The sequence below is a fragment of the Ursus maritimus genome, unplaced genomic scaffold (genome assembly GCF_017311325.1).
Source record: "Ursus maritimus isolate PB19 unplaced genomic scaffold, ASM1731132v1 scaffold_25, whole genome shotgun sequence".
In the NCBI taxonomy this organism is placed as follows: domain Eukaryota; kingdom Metazoa; phylum Chordata; class Mammalia; order Carnivora; family Ursidae; genus Ursus; species Ursus maritimus.
Genome location: NW_024425008.1, coordinates 32172067 through 32195772, shown reverse-complemented (window position 1 = coordinate 32195772; position 23706 = coordinate 32172067). Strand labels below are relative to the sequence as shown.

Here is a 23706-nt window from a genome sequence, read left to right as displayed (position 1 = left end):
ATACTAATGAATCCAGGGTTACAGATTTGTAAAGCCAGTTAACTTCACAGCTGTTCTCTCATTATAGACTATAAACTTATCCTAAATATTTTAATACAGATATGTATGCAGGGGAAAGACTGAGGAAGGATGTGTTGATGGTTCAAAATAAATCCATCAAAAATTGAATGAGACTGGTTTTAACAAAAAATGTAATGGTCTATGTTATACTAAATTTTTAAAAAATCAAATGTCCATCATTTTCAGCAGTTTCTATTTTTCTTTCATTTTAAATAACTTTTGTTTTTCACGTATTCTGTGAAGAATATAGATAAGCAAAGAGAAAAAAATCACTCTTGAACTCCCGCATGTTAATTGTTAAAACTTAACAGAAATAATAGGGAAAGTGAATTAAAGAGAGGAGAAAGTAGGAGTTTCCTTAGAGGATATAGAATAAATAAAGAATAAAGAAGCATATATAGAAAGAATAATTATCACCAAAGGATTCCCTATGTGGAAAATATTTAAGAATAGCTAGTGTATAAGAAATTTAAGAGTTGGGGGGCACCTGGGTGGCACAGCGGTTAAGCGTCTGCCTTCAGCTCAGGGCGTGATCCCGGCGTTATGGGATCGAGCCCCACATCAGGCTCCTCCACTATGAGCCTGCTTCTTCCTCTCCCACTCCCCCTGCTTGTGTTCCCTCTCTCGCTGGCTGTCTCTATCTCTGTCGAATAAATAAACAAAAAATCTTTAAAAAAAAAAAAAGAAATTTAAGAGTTGGAAAGCTCTGGTGAATTAGTTTCTGCAGAGTCATCGTATTCCTCATTTAACACCCGAGCAATGCAGGATACAGCAAAGCGACCTGAAGCAACGCTGTGAAGCATAGAGGGAGTAAATTGTTTAATGATGAACCTGTCAGGCAGTGGTTACAATTTAACAACATTCTCAATTAATACACAGTGAAGGAAAAAACAATGAAAAATATATGACTTGTAGACATTGGCGTTGTGTTTGTTCTTAGACAAGAGGGCAAAAGAGTATCCAGATGATCCCAAATTCCAAATTTGAGAAATCTGTGCTAAAAGGTTTATGGGTATTGGCAGCTTCATGTAAATGTCCTTTGGTGAATCAGTTCCCTTTTATCTTTTTTTTTTTACAGTTCTCATTTTTGAATGAAATATACAATAAAGAATAAATAACAAACACCCATACACTGATCACCTAGATTTAACAAATGTTCATGTTTTATTGTAGTTTCTTTAGATCTTTTAATATGTTTTTAATAATTAAGGAATTATGACAAAGTTCAAGTTCCCTTTGCATAGAATTTTCATTATATAAGAGCAATACATTATATGATAGAAAATTAGATATATATTCATTGCATATATATGGCATATACTAACCCTGCATTTGAATGGTGCTGTATTTCTCAGGATCCCTTTTGCTCCTGTGACAACCTGATATATTCCTGCTTATATTTATTTTTAAAGTAACACTGGTTTAGTAGCATTTCAGTGATTTTTGGTATGTGCTAGTGGAAATAAAATACACACATACACATATGATATGTTATATATTGTTGGAGAGGAAGAATTTTCCTTTACCCTTCAAAGGTTCTTTTGGCTGGTCTAAGAATTAAATTGACATGAGACAGATTAAGAAGAGAAAATTTTAATTTTGTACATAAGAAAATTTCACATACATGAGAGGTTCAAAGACAGGTAAAATGAGGTATTTATGCCATTCTAAGCTAAGAAATGGGATAGGGATTTGGGCTTCAAAAGGAAGGAAGGCAATTCACAGGGCAATAAGAGGAGGAGATGTTTGATAATTCTATGTTTGCCCTGCTGTACAGATAGGTCACTTATATAAAATTTATGTGTGGTAAAAACTCTCATTCTGGGAAGGACCCCCAATTTAAATTCTTCTAGGTAGTTAAGGGAGGGGCAGGGGTTTCTCTTGAGCCCACTGGATCTTGATTGCCTTCAGCTCAAAATAGTCCACATGCTTATTTGGCACACTTTGAGGATATTTGTTTGAACTCCTTTAATAAGCTATGTATATACTAAGTATATGTGTATATGTACATATATGTGTAAATGTGTATGCTATACACATACACACAAATATATATGATCATTTTCCTGTTTATTGTGTTGAGACAGCAATAAAATAAACTGGCCAGAAGTAAGCAATATATCTCAAAAACTGCTCTTAACTTACCCCAACCAAGCCATAATACCATAGATTTATACTAAAATACATAGGAAATCAAAAGGAATAAAACAGGAATGCAAAAGTAACAAAAGCACTAACACAACCAAAACACCCCTGGGCATCATTAATAACATTGTTCTGTTCCAAATGAAGCTTAATGTGATTTGGACATGGGTATTGATGATTGATGATTAACAGCATAGATATTCTTTATTACTCAGCTTTCACTAGTTTCCCTGTATGTTATATAAACTTTGAAAATGCCTCAACACTTCTATTTAAGTATAGATCCACTTCCTGGAGAATACTAACAAGTACAGTAGCTATCACAAATTAATAATACAGTATCACAAGAGCTTTTATGCAGAAATTTACAGTAAAACTTCAATAAACATTAAAGTATTCTCTTTTATCAGAGCTCCTTCATTGATTTTTATGAAATACCAAATTATTTTCAAAACACATTTTTTATGTCCTACTTAGCTGGAAACCTAAGTCTGAACACCTACTATGTCTCTTTTTATTACCAATATTTGGCCCTTCTGACAAATTACAACACTTTTCTTTGGTCTGAAAGAGGTTGCAAACAGTTTCCAGACTAAGAAGGATTGAGGAGAGCAGTTGCAGTACTTGACTTTTGACAGTTGATATCATAATCATCATAGCCATTATCATTCTGTCCTCTATTATTATCATTCTCACCCCTGTTATTATCATCAGACATTATTAAATGTCAGGTATAGATCAAATGTTCTACCTGCATTCGTTTATTTAATTTTCAAACCAATCCTATGACGTGGAAACTCAACAAAGCATGAGCCTTTGCGTACTACCAGCTATTCCCTCAGTCTGGAAAGTTCTCATCGATCTTCCTCTAGGTGTCTCAGATCTTAACTCAAATGATACCTATTCAGAGAATTCTTCCTTGTCCACTCTATCTAAAATAGTTATACCCTATTGCTAATCACTTTTTATCTCATTACTATCTTTTATTTTCTTTATAAGCATTTATTACTAGCTGAAACGCTCTTACTTACATATTAGCTTAAGTGCTTATTATCTGTCTACTCCTATTAGAATGTAAGCTCCATGGTAGCAAGGTCCCTGTCAGTCTTACTTAGGTTTTAACCCCTGCACTGGCATTGGGTGTATGCTCAAGACGTATTTTTTCAGTAAATAATTACCATTACCCTGATTCTTGCATGTGTGGAAACTAATGCTTAAAAAGTTAAAGAAATTTAGCCAAGGTAATGTAGCTGTTTTTTGTCTGCTTAAAGAAGGAGTCATTGCATGTACAAGTCTCTAGCTTTAGCATATCAAATTAGCACATGTTCTTGGACCTACAGCTATCAGGCCTACGTTGAGATAAAAATTTGCACACATCTAATATAATCTTACCTATCCTCTTCATTCTGAGAGTGAGTTATATAAATAATATAAATATGAGCTTACACTAGTATGAGGGAATAGAACCAGTAATGTATATAGAGAAAATGCAAATTTTGCAAGGTAATTAAAGTGGACTGAAACAACTCAAACTACTGATAAACCTAAATTTAACAATATTCTAAGAAAGAATATCCCTTCTTCTTCAGGCTTTTTCTTACACATGATTTTTTAGCTTTTTCTATTTAAAAAAAAAAGTCTAAGGAGGGCACGTATTGCATGGTGCACTGGGTGTTATATGCAACTAATGAATCATGGAACTTTACATCAAAAACCAGGGATGTACTGTATGGTGACTAACATAATATAATAAAAAAAATTACTATAAAACTAACTAAATAAATAAAATAAAAGTCTAAAAGGAAGCTTCATTCAGAAAATATGCATACTATATTTTAGCTTTGTTACATAGTAATACATGGTCAATATATTTATTTTATATAATTTTTACATTATCTTGCATTTCTTTGATTGTAATAGGTTGTTCTCTTTCCTGTAGGAATTTTTCATGACTGAATCTTGACAAAATAAAGTTTATATTCAAACTGAGTTTTCACTAGATTTGGGTAAAAGAAACTATGAAAATTTTTTGTGTATTAAACCTTGGAAATTATATTTTAGGTCAGATTTTTAAAAGATACAATGTATATTTCATATAAATGTATTCCATATCTAATATGGTAAACTATATTAATATTAAAGTGACTACAGTTGGTATTTCATACAATCTTAGAAACCAAAGGTATGCACTAGGAGACAAACTCTCAAAAATAAACCAGAATTCAATTAACAGACAAATTCTATTAATAGGCATTCCGAGGCCATAAAGTTCTCAGGTAAAACTGTGAAAGACTTTGAATAGACGAAAATGATTTTTGGCTGTCTTGTCTAGGGCACCCTCTGGACCATCTCCTCTTTCATTGTCTGAGCTGTTGTACAACACTAAATTGTAGTATGTGAATAGTAATGTAAATGATCCTAATCCATAGAAATGCACATTGTGTCTATTTGGAGATGCAACTGATTTTTGTTCAACTATTCTGAAAGTTCATTTCAACATTCCTGATGGTCCATGTATATGGTTTTTTTTAATTCTTTTTTGGACCAATTGGAACATTTTTCTGGTCCTCTTATTAACACTTAAATAAAATCTTTGACATATGTTCATTTTATATTTGTACAAAAGTCATGAATTTATATGTTTGTTTTTTTTTAATTAACTTTTGGGACACCTGGGTGGCTCAGTCGGTTAGCATCTGCCTTTGCCTCAGGTTGTGATCCCAGGATCCTGGGATCAAGTCCCACATCGGGTTCCTTGCTCAGTGGGGAACCTGCTTCTCCCTCTGCCTGCCACTCCCCCTGCTTGTGTGCTCTCTCTCTCTCTCTCTCTCTCTCTGACAAATGGGTAAATAAAATCTTAAAAAAAAAAATTAACTTTTAACGCAGTTATTCCTTCTTTATAAGCTAAAAGTTCCATTTTAATGGCAATGGATTTGCTGTTTTTCCATTTGATTTAGTCCAGACATGCAAAACTTGAGAATTCAGAGAAAATGGAAAGGACATATGTAATGTAAACAAACTATATCTGTAAACTGTTTACTTGGTTATATCATAAGAGGCTTGGTTAACATAATATGTACCACACAGAGTTGCAATATAAGGCTTTAGAAAATTTAGTTCTTATCTCCAGTCCTCAAAGGAGTATCCTAAACATTTTCTAAATCATTGCTACTTTACTAATACGGTGTAGAAAATGTCTTTGCCTTTGTACATTTTTCTATGTGCCATATGAATGCTAGCCAGGCATTTAGAAAAATAAAAACTGCAGTATAACATACTTTGATTTAGAAAGGAAAACTATGTAGCCACACTCTTATGGTGTATTATACTCAGTAGAAGCAGGAGTTTGGGGTTTTTTTTAATGAACAAATAAGTGATATGACATGACATTTAAGAATGTGTAGGGGAAAAAATGCGTAAGGAAGGAAAATAATTTTCCATCTACCTTTCTGAGTTCTTGGCTGTGACCGTCTATAACAAACGACAGATTAACAAGAGAAAAACAAACAAGTTTATTAACATGTATACCTCATGTATATTTGGGAGTAACTCCCCAAGATAGCCTGAACCACCAGCTTAAATACCGTGTTTAGCTAAAGACAAAATAAAGTGGAGGCAGAGAGGCCAGTTATGGGGAGGTTATCAGAAAAAAACAGTAAACAAGAGTAAGGTTTATTAGACAGATTTAAATCCATGCCTTTTCCATTGATAGCATTTTCTTGTGATTTAGATCATCCTTTTCTAGGTACAGAGAGGGAGATACCCTTATAAATGGAGATTTCTTTTCTAAATGTAAGTTTCCTTTACCAAATGATAACTTCTACTCTGTTTTCAGAACTTTTGTGTCTACTGTCTCTCAAAATAATCAGCTAAAATAATCTTTATGCCAAAAAGGCATATTTTGGGGTGGCGTATTCTACTCCCCTTATGTGCCACCCCCAAAATATGACATATTGATTATTTTCAGTTAAAGTTACTTAAGAAACAGCCAGTTCAAGAAGGACACTCCCCAGAAAGCAGGAAATAAATCTCCTGTGTGAAAGGTACCCTCCCTGTACCAGAAGGGGAGAAGACATCCTTACTACCAGAGATAGGGATTTTAGCTCCAAGAAGACTACATACACAAACCTTATTTCTTCACTGATTTACCCCCCCCCCAGCCCACACTCCTTTGTCTTGTCAATTCTTCACAGATTTTTTTGTTTCTTTGTATAAAAGATATAAAAGCTGAATGCTTTGGTCACTTCTTTGAGCCTCATATCTCTGGGGTTCCTGTACATACAAAATTAAATTTGTTTTTCTCCTGTTAATATGTCATATGCCAATTTAATTATTAGACCAGCCAAAGAACCTACAAGAGAGGAAGGGAAGAGTTTTCATTGTCTATAGCATATTCTGCTACCCTTAAATGAAAACCGAAGAGAATATTAAATCTAGTTAAAAACTCAGTACCTTAAAACTCTATGTTTAATGAAAGCCAATGTGACATTCTTCCAGAAATGCCAGGAAATGATAATAATTACAAATGCTCAATAATTCAGGGTTTCATATTATTGACTATATCCATCTTTTAGGCTCTAGTTCATAAAACTTAGGTTTTCTTTTTTAACTTTCTATTCACAAACTTACCTAATCTTACTTGTTAGAGCTGTCAAAATCACAGAAGAAATTAGTCAACATTCTGTGTTACAGATGCAGAGTATCATCCAAACAAAAGTAACAACAACAAACATAGTAATAGGTAATGCTCATATACCATTCACTGTGGGCCAGATACTCTTCTAAATCAAACACTTCACATGTATTAGGTCAGTTTCTTCATAACAACCCAATGAAATAGGTATTTCTGTTATTCTCATTTTATACATAAGAAAACAGATACCTAAAAGAGATTATAACTTACCCAGTTTTATACAACTAATAATGGTAGAGCCAAGATTCAAATCTGGCAGTCTGGTTCTGGAGTGCTACTCCCCAGACTGCATTTCATACCAGTTTTCCTTCACTCCTATATCCACATGCCTATTTTGAGTGGTTCTTATTGCTAAGAGAAATAGTCAAGAGCAAAAAGCCATGAAAATTCAAGGACAGATTAGGACTGCAGTGATTGCCACTGGTAAATTAGAAAAATACCAGTCATTTACTGGTAAACAGAGAAATGAATTTGGAAGTCAGGAGGGCTAAGTTTCATTACAACTTTACTGTGTATAACTAAAGGCAATAACAACCCCTGCTTTCTCATCTCTAGATTGAAGATAAATTACTCTGTAAAGTAGTTAAATATTCATCTAAAGATTGGGAAATGTTGTCAAGAATAATCTGAAATCCCTACAAGTCAAAAATTATTTTATTCAGCTTTGTTATGTGTATATAATTAGGTAATATATATTCCTTGTATTTATCATGATCAACATCAAAATTCTCAGAACAAACATCAACTCAAAAATATTGTTGGTACCAAAGGGAGACCAGCCTGAGATTTACAAATTTTCTAGAAATCATTGAAAATGACTCAATTTAGAATTAAAGCTTTATGGATAATACATTAAGAGTATTCACCATTGATATTCAAATTTGTATCCCTTTGAGTCATGATGAGAACCAGTTCTGTCCTTAGTTATGTTCTACATATCATTGTATCTCTTTGAGAATGAGAAGCTCAACAAGTTACCTATAAAGCAGCATAAATAGGCTTTTGATTTTCAGTGTTCGTTATAATTCACATACACCAACTGTGTAAACTGCTATAGTTCCAGCTTCTTTGGAAGAAGTCAAAACTGCAAAAGAAGAATTCTTCACATTTGCCTAAGAGTTAAGAAAATCAGTGGAATTTAAGGCAATAATAATTCATGTATTAGTGGGGAAACATTCAAGAATAGTCCTCTGGAAAAGACTGTAAAATTGTACTGCTTACAAATATTGTCTGTGTGCCTGAAAAAGCTTACATTATACATAGATAATAGCATTGTTGCTCTTATCTGTGATCAACATAGGACTAAGATTTCAAAGAATAATTAGTTATGGATATATAGGTGTGTGTGTGTGTGTGTATGGAAGTTCACCTTTTGTTAGAGAGTTTTAAATGTGATGACTTCTAATGATTATTCCATTTAATTAAATATCTGAACCAATGGGAAAAGAGCAAGTGAAGCAGAAATTTTTTATAAGCCTGAGCTCTTTTAACTTTTTGATAAACGTATTTCTTTTTTGTTTCTTAGGTGGTCTATTAAATGGGCAGTTGGTTAATTTCATGACCAATTTTATATAATTTTCTCAAAAAAAGAAGAACTTCTTTTATATATGATTTGATAAAGGGCAGCCCGTGGAGGTAGGAAAGATTTCTTAGAGCAGCAAAATCCTGGAGATAAAAGGAAGCTTGGAAAGTGTCTATTTCAGAGTTTTTTAACCTTTTTTCTCCTATGGAGTCATTTGGGAATCTGGCAAAGCCTACAGACTTCTTTTCAGGAAAGTATTTTTAAACATATAAAATAAAATATGTGGGATTACAAAGAAAACTAATTAAATTTAAAATCATTATCAAAATATCTATGAAAAACAAATTGTGTGATAATGCCTCTTTTAAAATGCATTAAGTAACTAAATCTAGCAGCAAGTCATTAGACTACTATAATTTGAAATCTTGGTGAATATGAAGAGTATTTTAAGATATCCATAATAATCTGAAGCAATAGATTCTATCATTTTAATGTGGTTCATCACCTAAGCTCATAATGAAAGAAATAAATAAAATTTACTTAGGTTGGTGAATATAAAAATTTTCATTTTTTTCTCCATCCCAGTGAATGGACTCCTGACTTTTATCCACACGTTCTCTCAAGGGCTCCATCATCTTCAGTTGAAACCCCTGGAAACATTATCACTTTACAAATGAGGGAATCAAGTCCCATAGAATTGAAATAGCTTGACTAAAATCATACAACACAGCATTAGATTAATCCTTGCAGAGGTAACTTCAGACCTTAACTCAGCCTTTTGTTGAAGTTTTAGTCTAGAAATTGGCGGTTATAGTCTGTCATTTGTCACTGATTCATGGCATGATCTGGAGCAAATTCTTTGTTCTCGTTGTACCTCAGACTCTACCTAAGTAAATGTGGGTGACTAAAAATCTAAATAAGGATAATAATAATGACTTAGATTTGTATTGCTCTTTTTATTTATAATAGTTTTTACTTTCACATACAGTATCCTACTTAATTTTCCCCATTTTATGGATAAGGAAATTAAAACTCCAAGATGTTAAATGTCATGTCTAAGGTCACACAGCTAAGAAAAGGATAAACCAGTATCAAAAGCCATACCACTGGACTCCAAAGGACGTTCTTTTTATCATGCTGCCTTTCATGTCGTAAATAAACCAAACCTCTGAGTTCCTCAGTTGAATATGTGTTGTGATAACATAAATCTGATTAAACACAAATGAATTATCATTATGATCAGATGAGCCAAATACTTGTACCCTAATTTATCCAGATAAAGTGATGAATGAATGGAACTATGGAAAAGAGCTTTTCTAAACCATTCTCCATTTTTTATATAAGAATTGAGAAGATAAATAGAATTTAAAAGTCTGAGATTGTAGAGTTGTTCACTTAATATTGTTTTAATCAAAACTGTCTTTCCTTCTGTTTCTGGGTAGGCTAAAGAGGCAAGTAATCTAAGTAAATGCCAATGAGGTCCTTTTTCTCTATCCTTTTAAGTTTTATTTTGATGAGTAAATGATATTTAGAGAAGTTTGTTCTTTCAGAGATAAATCACTCTTAAATGAGTTTAATAGGGTAGAAAAATTAAAGTCAAAAGAGCCATGCTGCATCAAGAATCTCTATCATCTCTGTCATTCTAGTAATGTGACCATGTGAGATAAAGAATATCTTGTTCTCTTAGAAAATAAGGAAACTGCTTAACCTGACCTGAAAGCTTTAGTGTAGAATAACCTTTATTGGACTCCAATGTCACTATTTGACTAACCTTAAGTAATATAAATAGTAATGTGTTTTCCAAATTCTTAAGATCATTCTGTGAGGAGCTCAGGTATGTCTTAGCTATAATCCACATGCTTTTTATATTACATTTCTTAATATTAGCCCACCCAAATAAAAGTCATTTTTAAGATAGTACAGGAGTGGCTATGATCATACTTATAGTATAAAAAATAAATTTTAATCTGCTGAGATGAAAAAAACATGATTATGAAAAAAACTATGATTATTACAAAATAAACATTCAGAATTAGCAAAAGTTTACTCTGTACAAAGAACTATATTTGACATAGTACGAAATGTAAAGAGAATTAAAGTCAGATCCTTTCCCTCCAAGAACCTATAATATATTTCAGGACCCTTATCAATAACTGGAATATGAGTAACTGTGACAACTCTTATAATAGAAGTTCAGATAAGAGGCTTTACGAATTTAGGGGCGCCTGGGTGGCACAGCCGTTAGGCGTGTGCCTTCGGCTCAGGGCGTGATCCCAGCGTTCTGGGATCGAGCCCCACATCAGGCTCCTCCGCTATGAGCCTGCTTCTTCCTCTCCCATTCCCCCTGCTTGTGTTCCCTCTTTCGCTGGCTGTCTCGATCTCTGTCAAATAAATAAATAAAATCTTTAAAAAAAAAAAAAAGAGGCTTTACGAATTTAGGTAAACCTAAAACTCGATTGTAATGATGGTTGTGCAGCCATGTGAATTTATTAAAAGTCATCAAACTATATTCTTAAGATGGGTGAATTTTGTGGTAGGTAAATTGTGTTTCAATAAATATATTAAAAGTTTAGGGAAAGAAGAAATTATTTCTGATTGAGGAACTTTGGGAATAGTTTTTGCAGCTGGTGCGGTTTAAGCTGGATCTTAAAGACAAGTAGTATTTGAATCAGAAAATAAACAAAGGGTACCAGACAGATGAAACAGCTTGTCTAAGGTCTAAAACAACTTCCTCAAGAGTACAAGGAAAATTCTAGAGGAGCTAGTTCAGACTTACCTATCTATATGCCTTAGATTATGTGGCCCGCATTCCTACCAGTACATATGGCTATATGGCTATGACATTTCCAAAAAGTTTTGGTCAATCTATCTTGAAAAACTTATAACTTATACATGGATTTTATTTCTTTCTTTGGGTCAAAAGGAAGAATTTGCCTTCATTCTGAGCTGATGTGGAAGTTACAATGAGAGAGTGTGTGATTACAGTTATTTTACAGTTGTCAGTGCCTCCACTGATCATAGCATAATCACAACTGTCATTTGTTTCTACATTTATAGCTTAAAATCCCTGATACATGTCTTATCTCCCTCAAGCCCTTTAACAATCTCTATTTTCCCCATGAGGAGCTGAGATTAAAGGAGGACCTAGAGCCTAGAATAATAAAGACATGCTAAGGGAAGGTCAAGATATTCTGGCCTACTAAAAATAGGATGAGGGAGAGAAAATGGTGATATAATAATCTTCAAAAATTAAAAATCTAAATTGCATGCCACACATAAACCAAAAAATAAAATAGATGAAGTTAACTACTATCATGAATAATAGGAAAGCAAAGTTGCAATTTTTTTTCTAATGAGCTAAAACAATTCATGTTAAAATAAGGTTTTTTTGACAGTAGAGAAGAGTACATGGGAAACTTAGTAACAATTTCTAAATAGGTAGTCTTTTTTGTTTCTTTTTTTAAATGTAAAAAGATTAAGATTAAATTGCCTTTCCAGACCATTGCCATAGAATTTCTCAAATTAGTAAGTAAGCAGATATACAGAAGCTTAATTTCTAATTTAAAATGTGACTGCTGGGGGGTACAATCATGCTAAAAATAGAAAGAGAGGGCTTTCTTTATGTCCATCAAAGATGACTTCTTTTGTTCTTGTTTGACCCCATCTGACCCAAGTGCTCAGAATTTTTCAGTATAGATTTATTCCTAATATTTGCAAGGAGAAAGAGTACAAATTAGCCTGGTGAGCAGCAAAATAGAGGCAGTTTTTATGAAACCTGAGTTGTGTTAACCTGCAATCAAATATAATCTCCATTTTAATATTTATACATCTTTATATTGTTATGAACCTATTCTTAACATGGGCTTTATTTTATTTGTTTCTCTCCTCCCTCACTTCTGCAAAAAGCAGAAGGGAAAGGATGTTTGTTATTCACACATTGTACCCCACTAACTGGTGTTATACATCTGGCTTCCACTGGAGAGCCCCTGACATCGCAGGGAACGGTGATCAAAATTCCACACATTAGCTTCAAGCTGGGGGCTCGTAGCTACTGCAGCATTGAAGGGGGTCTTTTCCTGGCTTCTTTACAATAAGCATGGTGATGGGATGGTTTAAGGGAAGAACACCTCTCAAATCACGTGACCACTGCTGCGCTTCCGTGTGTCCTGCTTTCTTCATAACAGCTTGGCACTACATTTTTTCCCTGTATCTTAATGGACTTGTGTGTGTACGAGTGGGAGGGGGTGGGGAGAGTTGTCAGTAGATGGTTATACATTATGCATGCATCTTTCAGTGTTAGAGTGATGTGCCTTCCCTTATGTGTCACAGATTATGGTCACAGATTAAATCTTCTGTGTTCCTGAGAGATTGGACTGTCTCTCTTACTGGTGTGAGATTCATGTGTTTTGATATTTACACCCTCAGTTGTTCTTCATGCTGCATTAAACATAAGTAGAAATGTTCTCCCATAAGAGTTAGCTTTTCATGTTGTGCTGAAAAAGTCTTCATTTCTGTGTAGCAATTCATGTTATTATAACCTATGGCTTTCAATTGTACCTCGCATAATGAAGAGCTGACTTTAAACACTGTGCTATTCTTGTTTTGACCTAAGCATAAGGTAAGTCACTTCTCTAACTGTATCTAAAGATTGTGGTTGTTTGTTAAAAATTTTTTCAGCTTTGTTTAAAGCATTTTCACTTTTTTCTTTACCATTTATTACATGCTCTCCCCTCTTTTGTTTTCTGTTTCATGGCTTAAGATTTCTTACTGGACAATGTGATCATCAGCAAAAATTATATTACACATGTAAACACATGTTGAAATGAATTAAATGAATTATTTGATGTCTGAAAGCAGTCTTGATTAGTAAATGAGTACCTATGTTTTCAGTAAGTCTCTTGTGTTTTTCATTTCCTCCATTGACGATAATATAATAATGCTGTTTCTACATATTATTTTAGTTTAATTCCAGCTGAAAGGGGGCTTATTAACACCATAAAGTTAGATGTTAATTATAGTAAAATAATATAATCAAAAAAATAAAGTAATAGATAATCCAATACCATACCTTTCATTTTTAATCCCTTACAAATTTGGGATTAAGTCAGAATCTCAGTTTCATTTTGTTTTTCAGACTTCCCTTTGCTTGTTTGTTTGTTTTTTTTTCCATTGACTAAAAAGCCAGGGTAAGATTTAAAAAACAAAAAACAGTAAACCGTAAAACTTGGGACAGACCTGTGTTACCTTCTTTCTAGTCCATATGTGTGAGAACAAGAACAGTAATTGTTTCTTGACTTTATTCTTTCAAGTAAATCCCATTACATTGTGAGTTAGGTATAATCTTCATATTGGGATTTTATAAAATTAGGTAAATATTATAAAGATGACCAGTTTCATGGTACAAGAAAGAGGGGCAGCTGCTTGTGTATATATATTTTAAATGTCTTAAAATTATTTTCTTCAGTTTTTTTATATATACTCAAGATCACTAATAAAGAGGTTCATGAAATCATTGATTTTAAGTGATTTCCCTCAAATCTGGGTCGAATAGCCAATGTAATATAAATGAGAAAACATTGGTAATACTGCTGTTGGCAATTTGTTCAGGGAACTGAATTGTTTTTTATCATCCAAATTTCTCTTCCAAAGCCATGAAATATATAATTCTAAACTCAGGCACCACAAAGCAAGATTTTGGGTTTCATTATTAAATTCTTGCTATGAACAAATTTTTTAATTTTTAAGCGACCTAAGGCAGGAAGAGGGGTTTTTTTAATTGCTGTTTTGGTTTGGTTTGACTTTTTTTGGTAAAGCTAGCTAGTTCTTCACCACCATTTCCATTTAGATGTTATATAAATCTGTTGAAACATTTGATGAGACAATTTGAACTACTCATCTGAAATGCTCTGTTCATTATAAATCTCTTGTTTCTATCCACACACTAGCTCCACTCTAGATTGGAAGGGCTTAAAGATGAACTCTGGAGGAATAGAGGCTACGACTTAAGAGTAACTATTACTGATCAAAGGAGCTGCTTTCCATTCGCAAACATTGCTTTGCGCTATGGGTTTGGGCTCCTTCTGTTTCTACATCTTGTTGAAGACTTTCTTGACTTCCATTTGACTTCTTTGAACTCTGTTTTTGTCTTTCAACATTTCCCCCTTTTTTTTCCTTCTCTCTCCCAGATTTTTCTCTCTGTTAGCTTTCTCTTGTGTTCCTTAAACTGCTTTTTAAAATGTAGTTTATCTCTTTATTAAACTTGTCTATTAATTTGTCTATTAGTATTTGTTTCTTTTCTCTTTTAAGGCTCTAGTGGTCTAGTTACACCTGTTTTCGTTCCATGGTATGCAAACTTGCTTGTTTATTTTGCAGCAAGTTCGTTAGTGATTCTTACCCTCTTAGTATGAATTTTCAATAAGAAATAGCAGGACATTTTGCATTTACATAATGTCCCTTTCTATAAGCCCATACTTTCTTATCTATTGTCTAGACTTACTTCCCCAAACTTCTCTCTCTTTTCTTTTTCTCACTCTCATGTCTTCCTTCCTGTATTTTTGTTTCAAGTAGTCATTAATTTCCTTTCCCATTTGGCCCAGAATTGTTTTTAATAAAACTTCTGAGTTAAAGAATATAAGAATATGATCTTTCAGATGAGCTTCTTCATTCTAGTGTATTCTAAACTAATTAAATAATCTGGGCCAAAAGAGAATAACTTTAACACCTGGAATTATTTTTCCCCTTTTTTTGGTGTGTGTGTGTGTGTGTGTGTGTGTGTGTGTGTGTGTGTGTGTTTCTTGTGTGTATGTTTGTGACTTTTTTTATTGTTGTTGTTTCTTTAAACATTAACAATTGTTCTTTTCAGGGAAGGACAACCATAACCCACCCTAAGTTGCAACATTCCTTTCATAAGTTGTTTCATTACAATAGTAGATTGTGTTAAGCAATAGAAATTAATTTGTTGTGTATATATATCCATTTGGGGCAAGCTGCTGTGGAATGGGAAGAAGAGGTGTGCAGTTTAAGTACAATTTCCTCTGATATTAACAAATGTTAGTGCCATCCAATGTGGCTCTTGAATTCAACACAAACATTTAAAAGAATGTTCCACTTTGACCTAAACTATTTGAATCAAAACATAAAGATTTCTGATTGATAAACTCTATTATAAACACCTAAGAACTGGTAAATAAATAGGTTCAATTTTATTGATTTCCAACAAAGGCATCTTTCATAGCCCATATTTTATTTATAACCAATTATTTTTAATCAGTAAATAACAAAAGTCATTGGAATCACACATAAATATTGTATATGAGGATTTCTCTCTTTTCCCCTTAACATGTATAATTAAAAATTACTACAATGGAGTATTTTATTATAACTTTTATTGAATTGCATTATTAGTCTAGTTGAGAGCTATCAGAGTGCCTTAGGATTAGGGGTCTGTATTCATAGCTGAATATGTGGTAACATTTTTTTCCATGTACTAATTTCAATGCACATCAATAAAAAATTGCCTTTGGTTTTGCTTCTGTCCCATTTATAATGTTGTACCCCCAATTTTTTTCTAGAAGTGTACTCTTTCTTTACAGTAAGAAAAAAATTTTGAAAATATGGAACAAATGTGATATATTTTTACTAACATGTTATGATATCTGAATATATTAAGCCTTTGCTCCTAAACCTCAGGAGCTTGCCCATTAAGTATGCATACATATCTGGCTATCTATGTTATGAGCCCTAAATTACTGAGTTTATGCTCTCTCTGCAGGTCCAGTCCAGGTGCAGCAGCAAGGAGAACATTCTCAGAGCGAGTAAGTATTTTATCATTTCAGATGGACTACTGAATTAAGAGTTTGTAGTTCAACAGGAAGAAGAGCTAAAAATGTTTTGGTGAAACAAAGAAGAGCAATTGGGGACAGTTTATATAAAGAATATAAATGTTAGGGCTTTCACCTCCTAAAAATATTAGTATCAATATATTAGTGAATATTTTCCTCATCAGTTGTTTCTGGAAGCTGGCAGCAGAATTTTGATAGCACTTCTAGTTGGGGTAGTAATGAGTTCCTCAATGATTCTACAATGAGAACCCTCTTTAATTGCCCACTGCCAAAAATTATTTGAAAACAGACTTAACTGAAAATAATAATATAAATCCACTATAAGAATCTAACTTAAAAAAAGTAAGTGACTCCTGAGAGGAGTCGTAATCATTTTGTAAATATGAATTCCTAAAAGATCCTACCTGCATAAGCAGCATGTTTCAGAACATAGTGCCACGAACGAAGGATAAAAAAACCTTAATTTTTTTTGTTTGATCACTAATAACATTAACTCGAAGTCATCTAACTTTGTGTATTACTAATTTTTCTATCCTATAAAAAGGAAATGTAAATAGCTTTTCCTTATCTGTATCCTTGAAATGATGTAACATTGAAGGTCCTGCCTTAAAAGTTTTAGGATCCTAAGAGAAAAGTACTATATAAATGCTAATAATTTAGTATTGTTATCTGTCACTTAAAATTAATGATCTCATCCTGTCTTCTCCCTGATCTTTATCAGGAGAAGAAGTACAGGTGGACCATAACTAAATGGGTCTTACTTACACCACTGAGAGTTTTAGTAAATAGAATGATTTATATTTCCAGTAGAATGTCTGTATTACTTAACAATCACAAAAGTAATTGGAGAACTTCAAAGAGATAAAAATTTGTTTTATTTTCTTTACTGTTAATTTTTCCTATTTCTGTGTTGTGCATCTATTATGTTAGCTTGAAACCTTGAGTTGGTAGACAAGCACACTGCAATTGTGTGCCCAGGATCTTTACGTTAGAGTTGTATAAAAGTAAATTCAAACAAACATGTTTAACTATACTAGTGTAAGTTTCCGCAATATTTGACAGACATGTGAATCTGAGGGAGGTTCTTCAATCCCAGAGATGTAACATTCTGTAATCCCTTACTAAGACCTAAATTGAGAAACCTGAGTCATGGGAGTAATGACAGAATATTCACTAAAATAAAACAATACAGATAAGTGAACTTTAAAAATGACATTTTGTGATGATTACTGTATGATTTCCATTTATTGTTAATCCTGAGATGATGATGGATCATTGATAGTGATTATGATGATTAGGAACAAAAATAATTTCTTAGTGACAACAGATTTCTTTGAATCCTCTTACACCTTTATCATGGATCTTTGTGTTATTAGCACTGTCTTTCATTTCAGTTATGTTCTTACTGGCTTGTAGACTGTTAACCACTTTGGATGGACATCACAGTTGTCTAGGTTTCCCTGATCGTATTTTCTTATGATGAAATAGTCATGTGCATGGTCCATAGAGCCATTTAGATCCATGTCAAGAGCCATCCAACATTGTAGCCTCTCTGTAAGTTTAAGGTCTTTCCTTTCGACACCACTTTAATAACTCATACACATGCCCCTAGCCACACCCAAGGACTCTTTCATCACCATGAGCTGTTCTGCCTCCGAACTTCTTAACTTCAGTATCTCATTGCTTATCTAGTCTACTTTAATCACCCTTAGTTTCTTCCTTTGCCATGAACTATTAATGTTGCAGTCATGTAGATCCTGTTAACAGTTCCTCATTCTTTCAGTGCTGTGTTCTGCCTCTATTCTTTTGGACCCTTTCCCCCACTGTATAAATTATCTATTCCCCTTGTTTTCCTAGAAAATTCTTTTTTTTTTCTTTTCAAACATGTTTTATTTTGTAATGATGCATAAACAAATTCTTATAGAAGAGCCAAATAATACAGAAATATAGAGACTAAGTATAAATTTCCTCTTTATCTGCCCATCCCAGAATATCACCCTTCCCACTATAGGCAACCAGTATTTTCAGTTTGGTCTGTGGTGCCACAGACCTTTTTTCCTAAGCATCTCAATTTTATACATGTATATATACAAACACCATTTTTGTTTGTATGTTTGTTTCAAGTTCTTATTTAAATTCTAGTTAGTTAACATAGGGTAATATTGGTTTCAGAAGTAGAATTTAGTGATTCATCACTTACATATAACACCCAGTGCTCATCACAACAAATGCCCTCCTTAAGACCCATCATCCATTTAGGCTGTACCCCACCAAATTCCCCTCTATCAACCCTCAGTTTGTTCTCTCTACTTAAGAGTTTCTTATGGTTTGCCTCCCTCTCTCCCCTCTCCTTCTCCTATTTTCATCTGTTTTGTTTCTTAAATTCCACACATGAGTGAGATCATATGATAATCGTCTTTCTCTGACTAACTTATTTCACTTAGCATACTACACTCTAGCTCCATCCATGTCATTGCAAAGGCAAGATTTCATTCTTTTTGATGGCTAAGTAATATTCCATTGTGTTTTCTTTATCCATTCATATTCTTTATCCATTCATCAGTCAATGGACATTTGGGCTCTTTCCATAATTTAGCTATTGTAGATAATGCTGCTATAAACATCAGGGTGCATGTGTCCCTTCGAATCAGTATTTTTGTATCCTTTGATTAAATACCTAATAAGGCAATTGGGGGGCCATAGGGTAGCTCTATTTTTAACTTTTTGAGGAAGCTCCATACTGTTTTCCAGTGTGGCTGCACCAGTTTGTATTCCCAACAGTGAAAGAGGGTTCCCCTTTCTCCGTATCCTCACTGTTGTTTCTTGTGTTGTTAATTTTAGCCATTCCAATAGGTGTGAAGTGATATCTCATAATCGTTTTGATTTGTATTTCACTGATGATGAGTGATGTTGAGCTAGAAAATTCTTACTTACACTTCAAGACTCAGTTCAAGTGTGAGCTACTCTGTGACATGTTCTATGAATTCCCCCTAGGAAAGGTAACTATAACTAATTCTTCTTGTATACCCATCCTGTCCCTTCTTCTTTAATCGTTTTTTCATTTATTTACTGAATTAACTATTCTTAAGGAAAACATTTCCAAAATGTAGCCAAGGTAAAGAAAATTGTACAAGCATGCCTCGGAGATAATGCAGGGTTGGTCCCAGACTACCACAATAAAGTGAACATCACAATAAAGTGAATCAAATGTATTTTTTTGTTTCCCAGTGCATATAAAAGTTATGTTTATACTACACTGTAGCATAGTAAGTGTGCAATAGCTTTATGTCTAAAAAAGAATGTATATACCTTAATCAAAAAGTACTTTATTGCTAAAAAATGCTAACCATCCTCTATGCTTTCAGCAAGTTGCAATCACTGATCACAGATCACCATAACAAATATAATAATGATGAAAAAGTTTGAAATATTGAAATAATTACCAAAATGTAAAACAGAGACATGAAGTGAGCAAATGCTGTTGGAAAAATGGTGCTAATAGACTCGATTGATGCAGAGTTGCTATATATTTTCAGTTTGTTAAAAAAAAAACCCACAATATCTGCAAAGCACAATAAAGTGAAATGCAATAAAACAAGGTATACCTGTAATCAACTTATTTTTTAGCATATATGGAAATTTGTCAAAACAAAACATCAATAGATCCTAGAGAAAGGAAAAGAGTTATACTTAACTTCTAAAATTTAGAACTTGGAGTTCATCTGGAATTGTCCAAGGAGGAGTTAACTTCGGTAATGTTTTTCTAAGTGTAAGAGATAACTTTCCTTTGGCTCCTCAAAAAAATTACCAAAACAACCTGTTGATAATAAACCTGAGTTATTCTTCCTGTGGTCTTTTAGGGTTCCCAGCCCAATTCAAACTTGATGGTGGTGTCCCCCACACACACAACACCAAGCAGTTCTCAGACACCAGCAGAATGTCCAAGAATTCAACTCAATTCTGACACTATCTACCCAGAAATAGCATCAGAGTCCACAGGTTAAGGATTCAGTCCTACAAAACTGCCTTCCATATTCCACTTCAGATGCCAGTCACAAGCCCCAGGCTGTTACTTGTGCCTCTGACCAACCAGCTACAGGTTAAAGGTTCCAGCAACCTCCTCCTTAGGTTCTATTAATTTTCTAGAGTGGCTTGCAGAACTCAGGGAAACACTTTCACTTACCAATTTATTAAAAGACCTGATAAAGGACACAAATCAACAGCCGGATGAAGAGAAACACAGGGCAGGGCCTGGAACAAAGGAGCTTCTGCCCTTCTGGAGCCTGGGGCCTGGCTCAGTGGCACCCAGAAGCATTCTGGTTCCCCAAGCATGGAAGCTCTCCATAAAAGAAGGGCCAAAAAGTTCTTCTTCTTGGGTTTTTAATGGAGACTTCATTACATAGTCATGATTCACTAAGTCATTGGCAACTGGCTAATTCAACCTGCAAGCCCTCTCCCTCCCCAGAGGTTGAGGGGTGGAACTCAAAGTTCCAACCCTCCAATCACATGGTTGATCCTCCTGGCAGTCAGTCCCCTGCCCTTGGGTGAGGTCCAAAAGTCACCATCATTAATAATAAGATACTCATTTCATCTTAAGGCTCTGAGGTATTTTTAGGAACTGTGGATGAAGACCAAATATATCTGAGAAATATATTTTGTCTGAATGACCAAATATATATTTCTTATAAATTTTTATATCATATATGGTATGGGAAAATACCACTACAATAAAGTTAATAGTCTCAACTAAAACTTTCTCAGAAAAGGAAAGGCAAACTCAGGGTGTTTATGAGATTTTGAAGTTTGATTTAAAGCAGATCTTTTAATATGGAGCTTAATTAAAATTAAATAGAGATCATATATAATCATCTAGGAATCAAGGACACAGCAAGGCAAGAGATTCTGAGAGTCTTGGTGTGTAAATTGTCTTTTGATACTTTCTATTTAAGAAGATTCTAGAGTGAGTATAAGTTATTTACAACTTCTGCCTTGTAATGGAAAGTTTTCTGGAATAGTGAAGTCATGTTAATAAAGACAATGGGATAGTAACGTTATGCTAATAAGACAGTAAGTTGTGTGGTTATAGGTGGTTTCAGGTATCAAGGTTCTCCTCATGGCCAGTCTTCAGCCTGACATCTGAGGGTGTGATCAATTAATCAACACAGACCTTCACTAAGGAATTACAATAGTAAATCAACTATCTAAAGAAGTTGTTTCAGTCTTCATAAGTGTCAAGTTTTCCTGTGTTTGTTGTTGTTGTTGGATGGCCATTTATTGAACCATTTGATGAGATAGCAACTGTATAGCAGCATTTAGGATTGGGAAGATCATATATCTGAATCCTGCTGCACAAATGTGAGAATTATGATCAGAGTTTGTAGTCCTTTTTCTTAGCCAGGAGATAAAAATTAAGCCGAGAACAACTATACACCCAACAAAGTAGACAACCTAGGAGATAATGAAAAAATTCTTAGAAACAAACAACCTACCAAGACTGAAACATGAAATAGAAGATCTGACCATACTGATTACTAGTCGGGAAATTGAATCAGTAATCAAAAATCTCCCAACAAAGAAAAAACAGCACCAGATGGTTTCACTGGTAACTTTTACCAAATCTTTAAAGAAAAATTAATGCCAGGGCGCCTGGGTGGCTCAGTTGTTGGGCGTCTGCCTTCGGCTCAGGGCGTGATCCCAGCATTATGGGATCGAGCCCTGCATCAGGCTCCTCCACTGGGAGCCTGCTTCTTCCTCTCCCACTCCCCCTGCTTGTGTTCCCTCTCTCGCTGGCTGTCTCTCTCTCTGTCAAATAAATAAAATAAAATCTTTAAAAAAAATACCTTTAAAAGAAAAAAGAAAAATTAATGCCAATCCTTCTCAAACTCATCCAAGAAACTGAAGAAAAGGGGACACTCCCAAACTCATTTTACAAGGCCAAGATTACTCTAATAACAGAGCCAGGAAAAGATGCTACAAGAAAAGAAAACTACAGGCCAAAATCCCTAGTGAATATAGATGCAGAAATTTTCAGTAAAATACTGCAAACTGAATTCAGCAGCACAGTAAAAAAATCATTCAGCATATCAAGTGGGTTTTATCCCTGGAATGCAAGCATTGGTCAATACACACAAATAAATAAATATGATAGTTTAATAGAATAAAAGAGAAAAAAGAACATGATCATCTCAATAGACACAGAAAAAGCATTTGACAAAATTCAACATCCATTCATGATTTAAAAAAAAAAATTCTTAATGAATTAGGTATAGAAGGAACTTACCTCAGCATAATAAAAGTCATTAATGACAGCCCCACAGCTAACATCACACTCAGTGGTAAAATGTTGAAAATTTTTCCTCTAAGCTCAGGAACAAGACAAGGGTGCCCACACTCACCACTCTTACTCAAGATAGTACTGGAAGTCCTGACCAGAGCAATCAGGCAAGAAAAATAAATAAAAAACATCAGAATTGGAAAAGCAATAAAATTGTCCCTATTTGCAGATGACATGATTTTATATTTAGAAAATCCTAAAGACTTTTAGAAATAATCAATGATCAGGAAAGTTGTTAAGGTACAAAATTAACTTACAAAACTTAGTAGTATTTCTAAATAATAACAATGAATTATCTGGAAAAAAAATAATCCCATTTATACTAGCATCAAAAAAAATAAAATAAAATATTTAATAATAAATTTAGCTGAAATCAGTTTTCACCAAGGAGGTGAAAGATCTCTATACTGAAAATTATAATACATTGTTGAAAGAAATTGAAGAAGATACAGATAAATGGAAAGGTAACGCATGATCATGGAGTGGAAGAACTGATATAAGTATCCATACTGCCGATAGTGATCTGTAGATTCAGTGCAATCTCAATCAAGATTCCCGTGGAATTTTTTAGAGTAGAAAACAAAATTCTAAAATGTATATGGAACCACAAAAGACCCCAAATAACCAAAGCTATCCTGAGAAAGAACAAAGAGGGAGGCATCACTTCCTGATTTCAAGCTGTATTAGAAAACTATGTTAATCAAAGCAGTGTGGTACTGACATTAAAACAGACCAGTGAAACAGAAACAAGAGCCTAGAAATAAACCCATGCATATATAGTCCATTAATATTTAACAAGGGAGTCAAGAATACTCAGTAGAGAAAAGACAGTCTTTTGAGATAAATGGTGCTGAGAAAATTGAATATTCACATGTAAAAAAAGAATGAAACTTGACACCTGTCTTAAAGCACTTACAAAAATTAACTCAAAATGGATTAAAGACTTAAATGTAAGACCTGAAACCATGAAACTCCAAGAGGAAAATATAGGAAAAAAGCTCCTTTACATGAGTCTTGGCAATGATTTTTTTGGATATGCCCCCTAAGGATAAGCAACAAAAATTTTTTTAAAAATTTTTTAAATGGGACATCGAACTCAAAATGTTCTGCA

At 33.8% G+C, this 23706-nt stretch overlaps 1 protein-coding gene across 4 annotated transcripts in view; it reads left to right on the top strand.

The window, feature by feature from the left end:
• Window positions 1-23706, top strand: part of GPHN (gephyrin) — a 642872-nt gene that overhangs the window by 476245 nt on the left and 142921 nt on the right. For all 4 annotated transcript variants that reach the window (XM_040641766.1, XM_040641767.1, XM_040641768.1 and 1 more), the window contains one exon: window positions 16192-16234. In XM_040641766.1, coding sequence (XP_040497700.1) covers window positions 16192-16234 — 43 coding nt within the window. The remainder of the gene's footprint in view (window positions 1-16191; window positions 16235-23706) is intronic.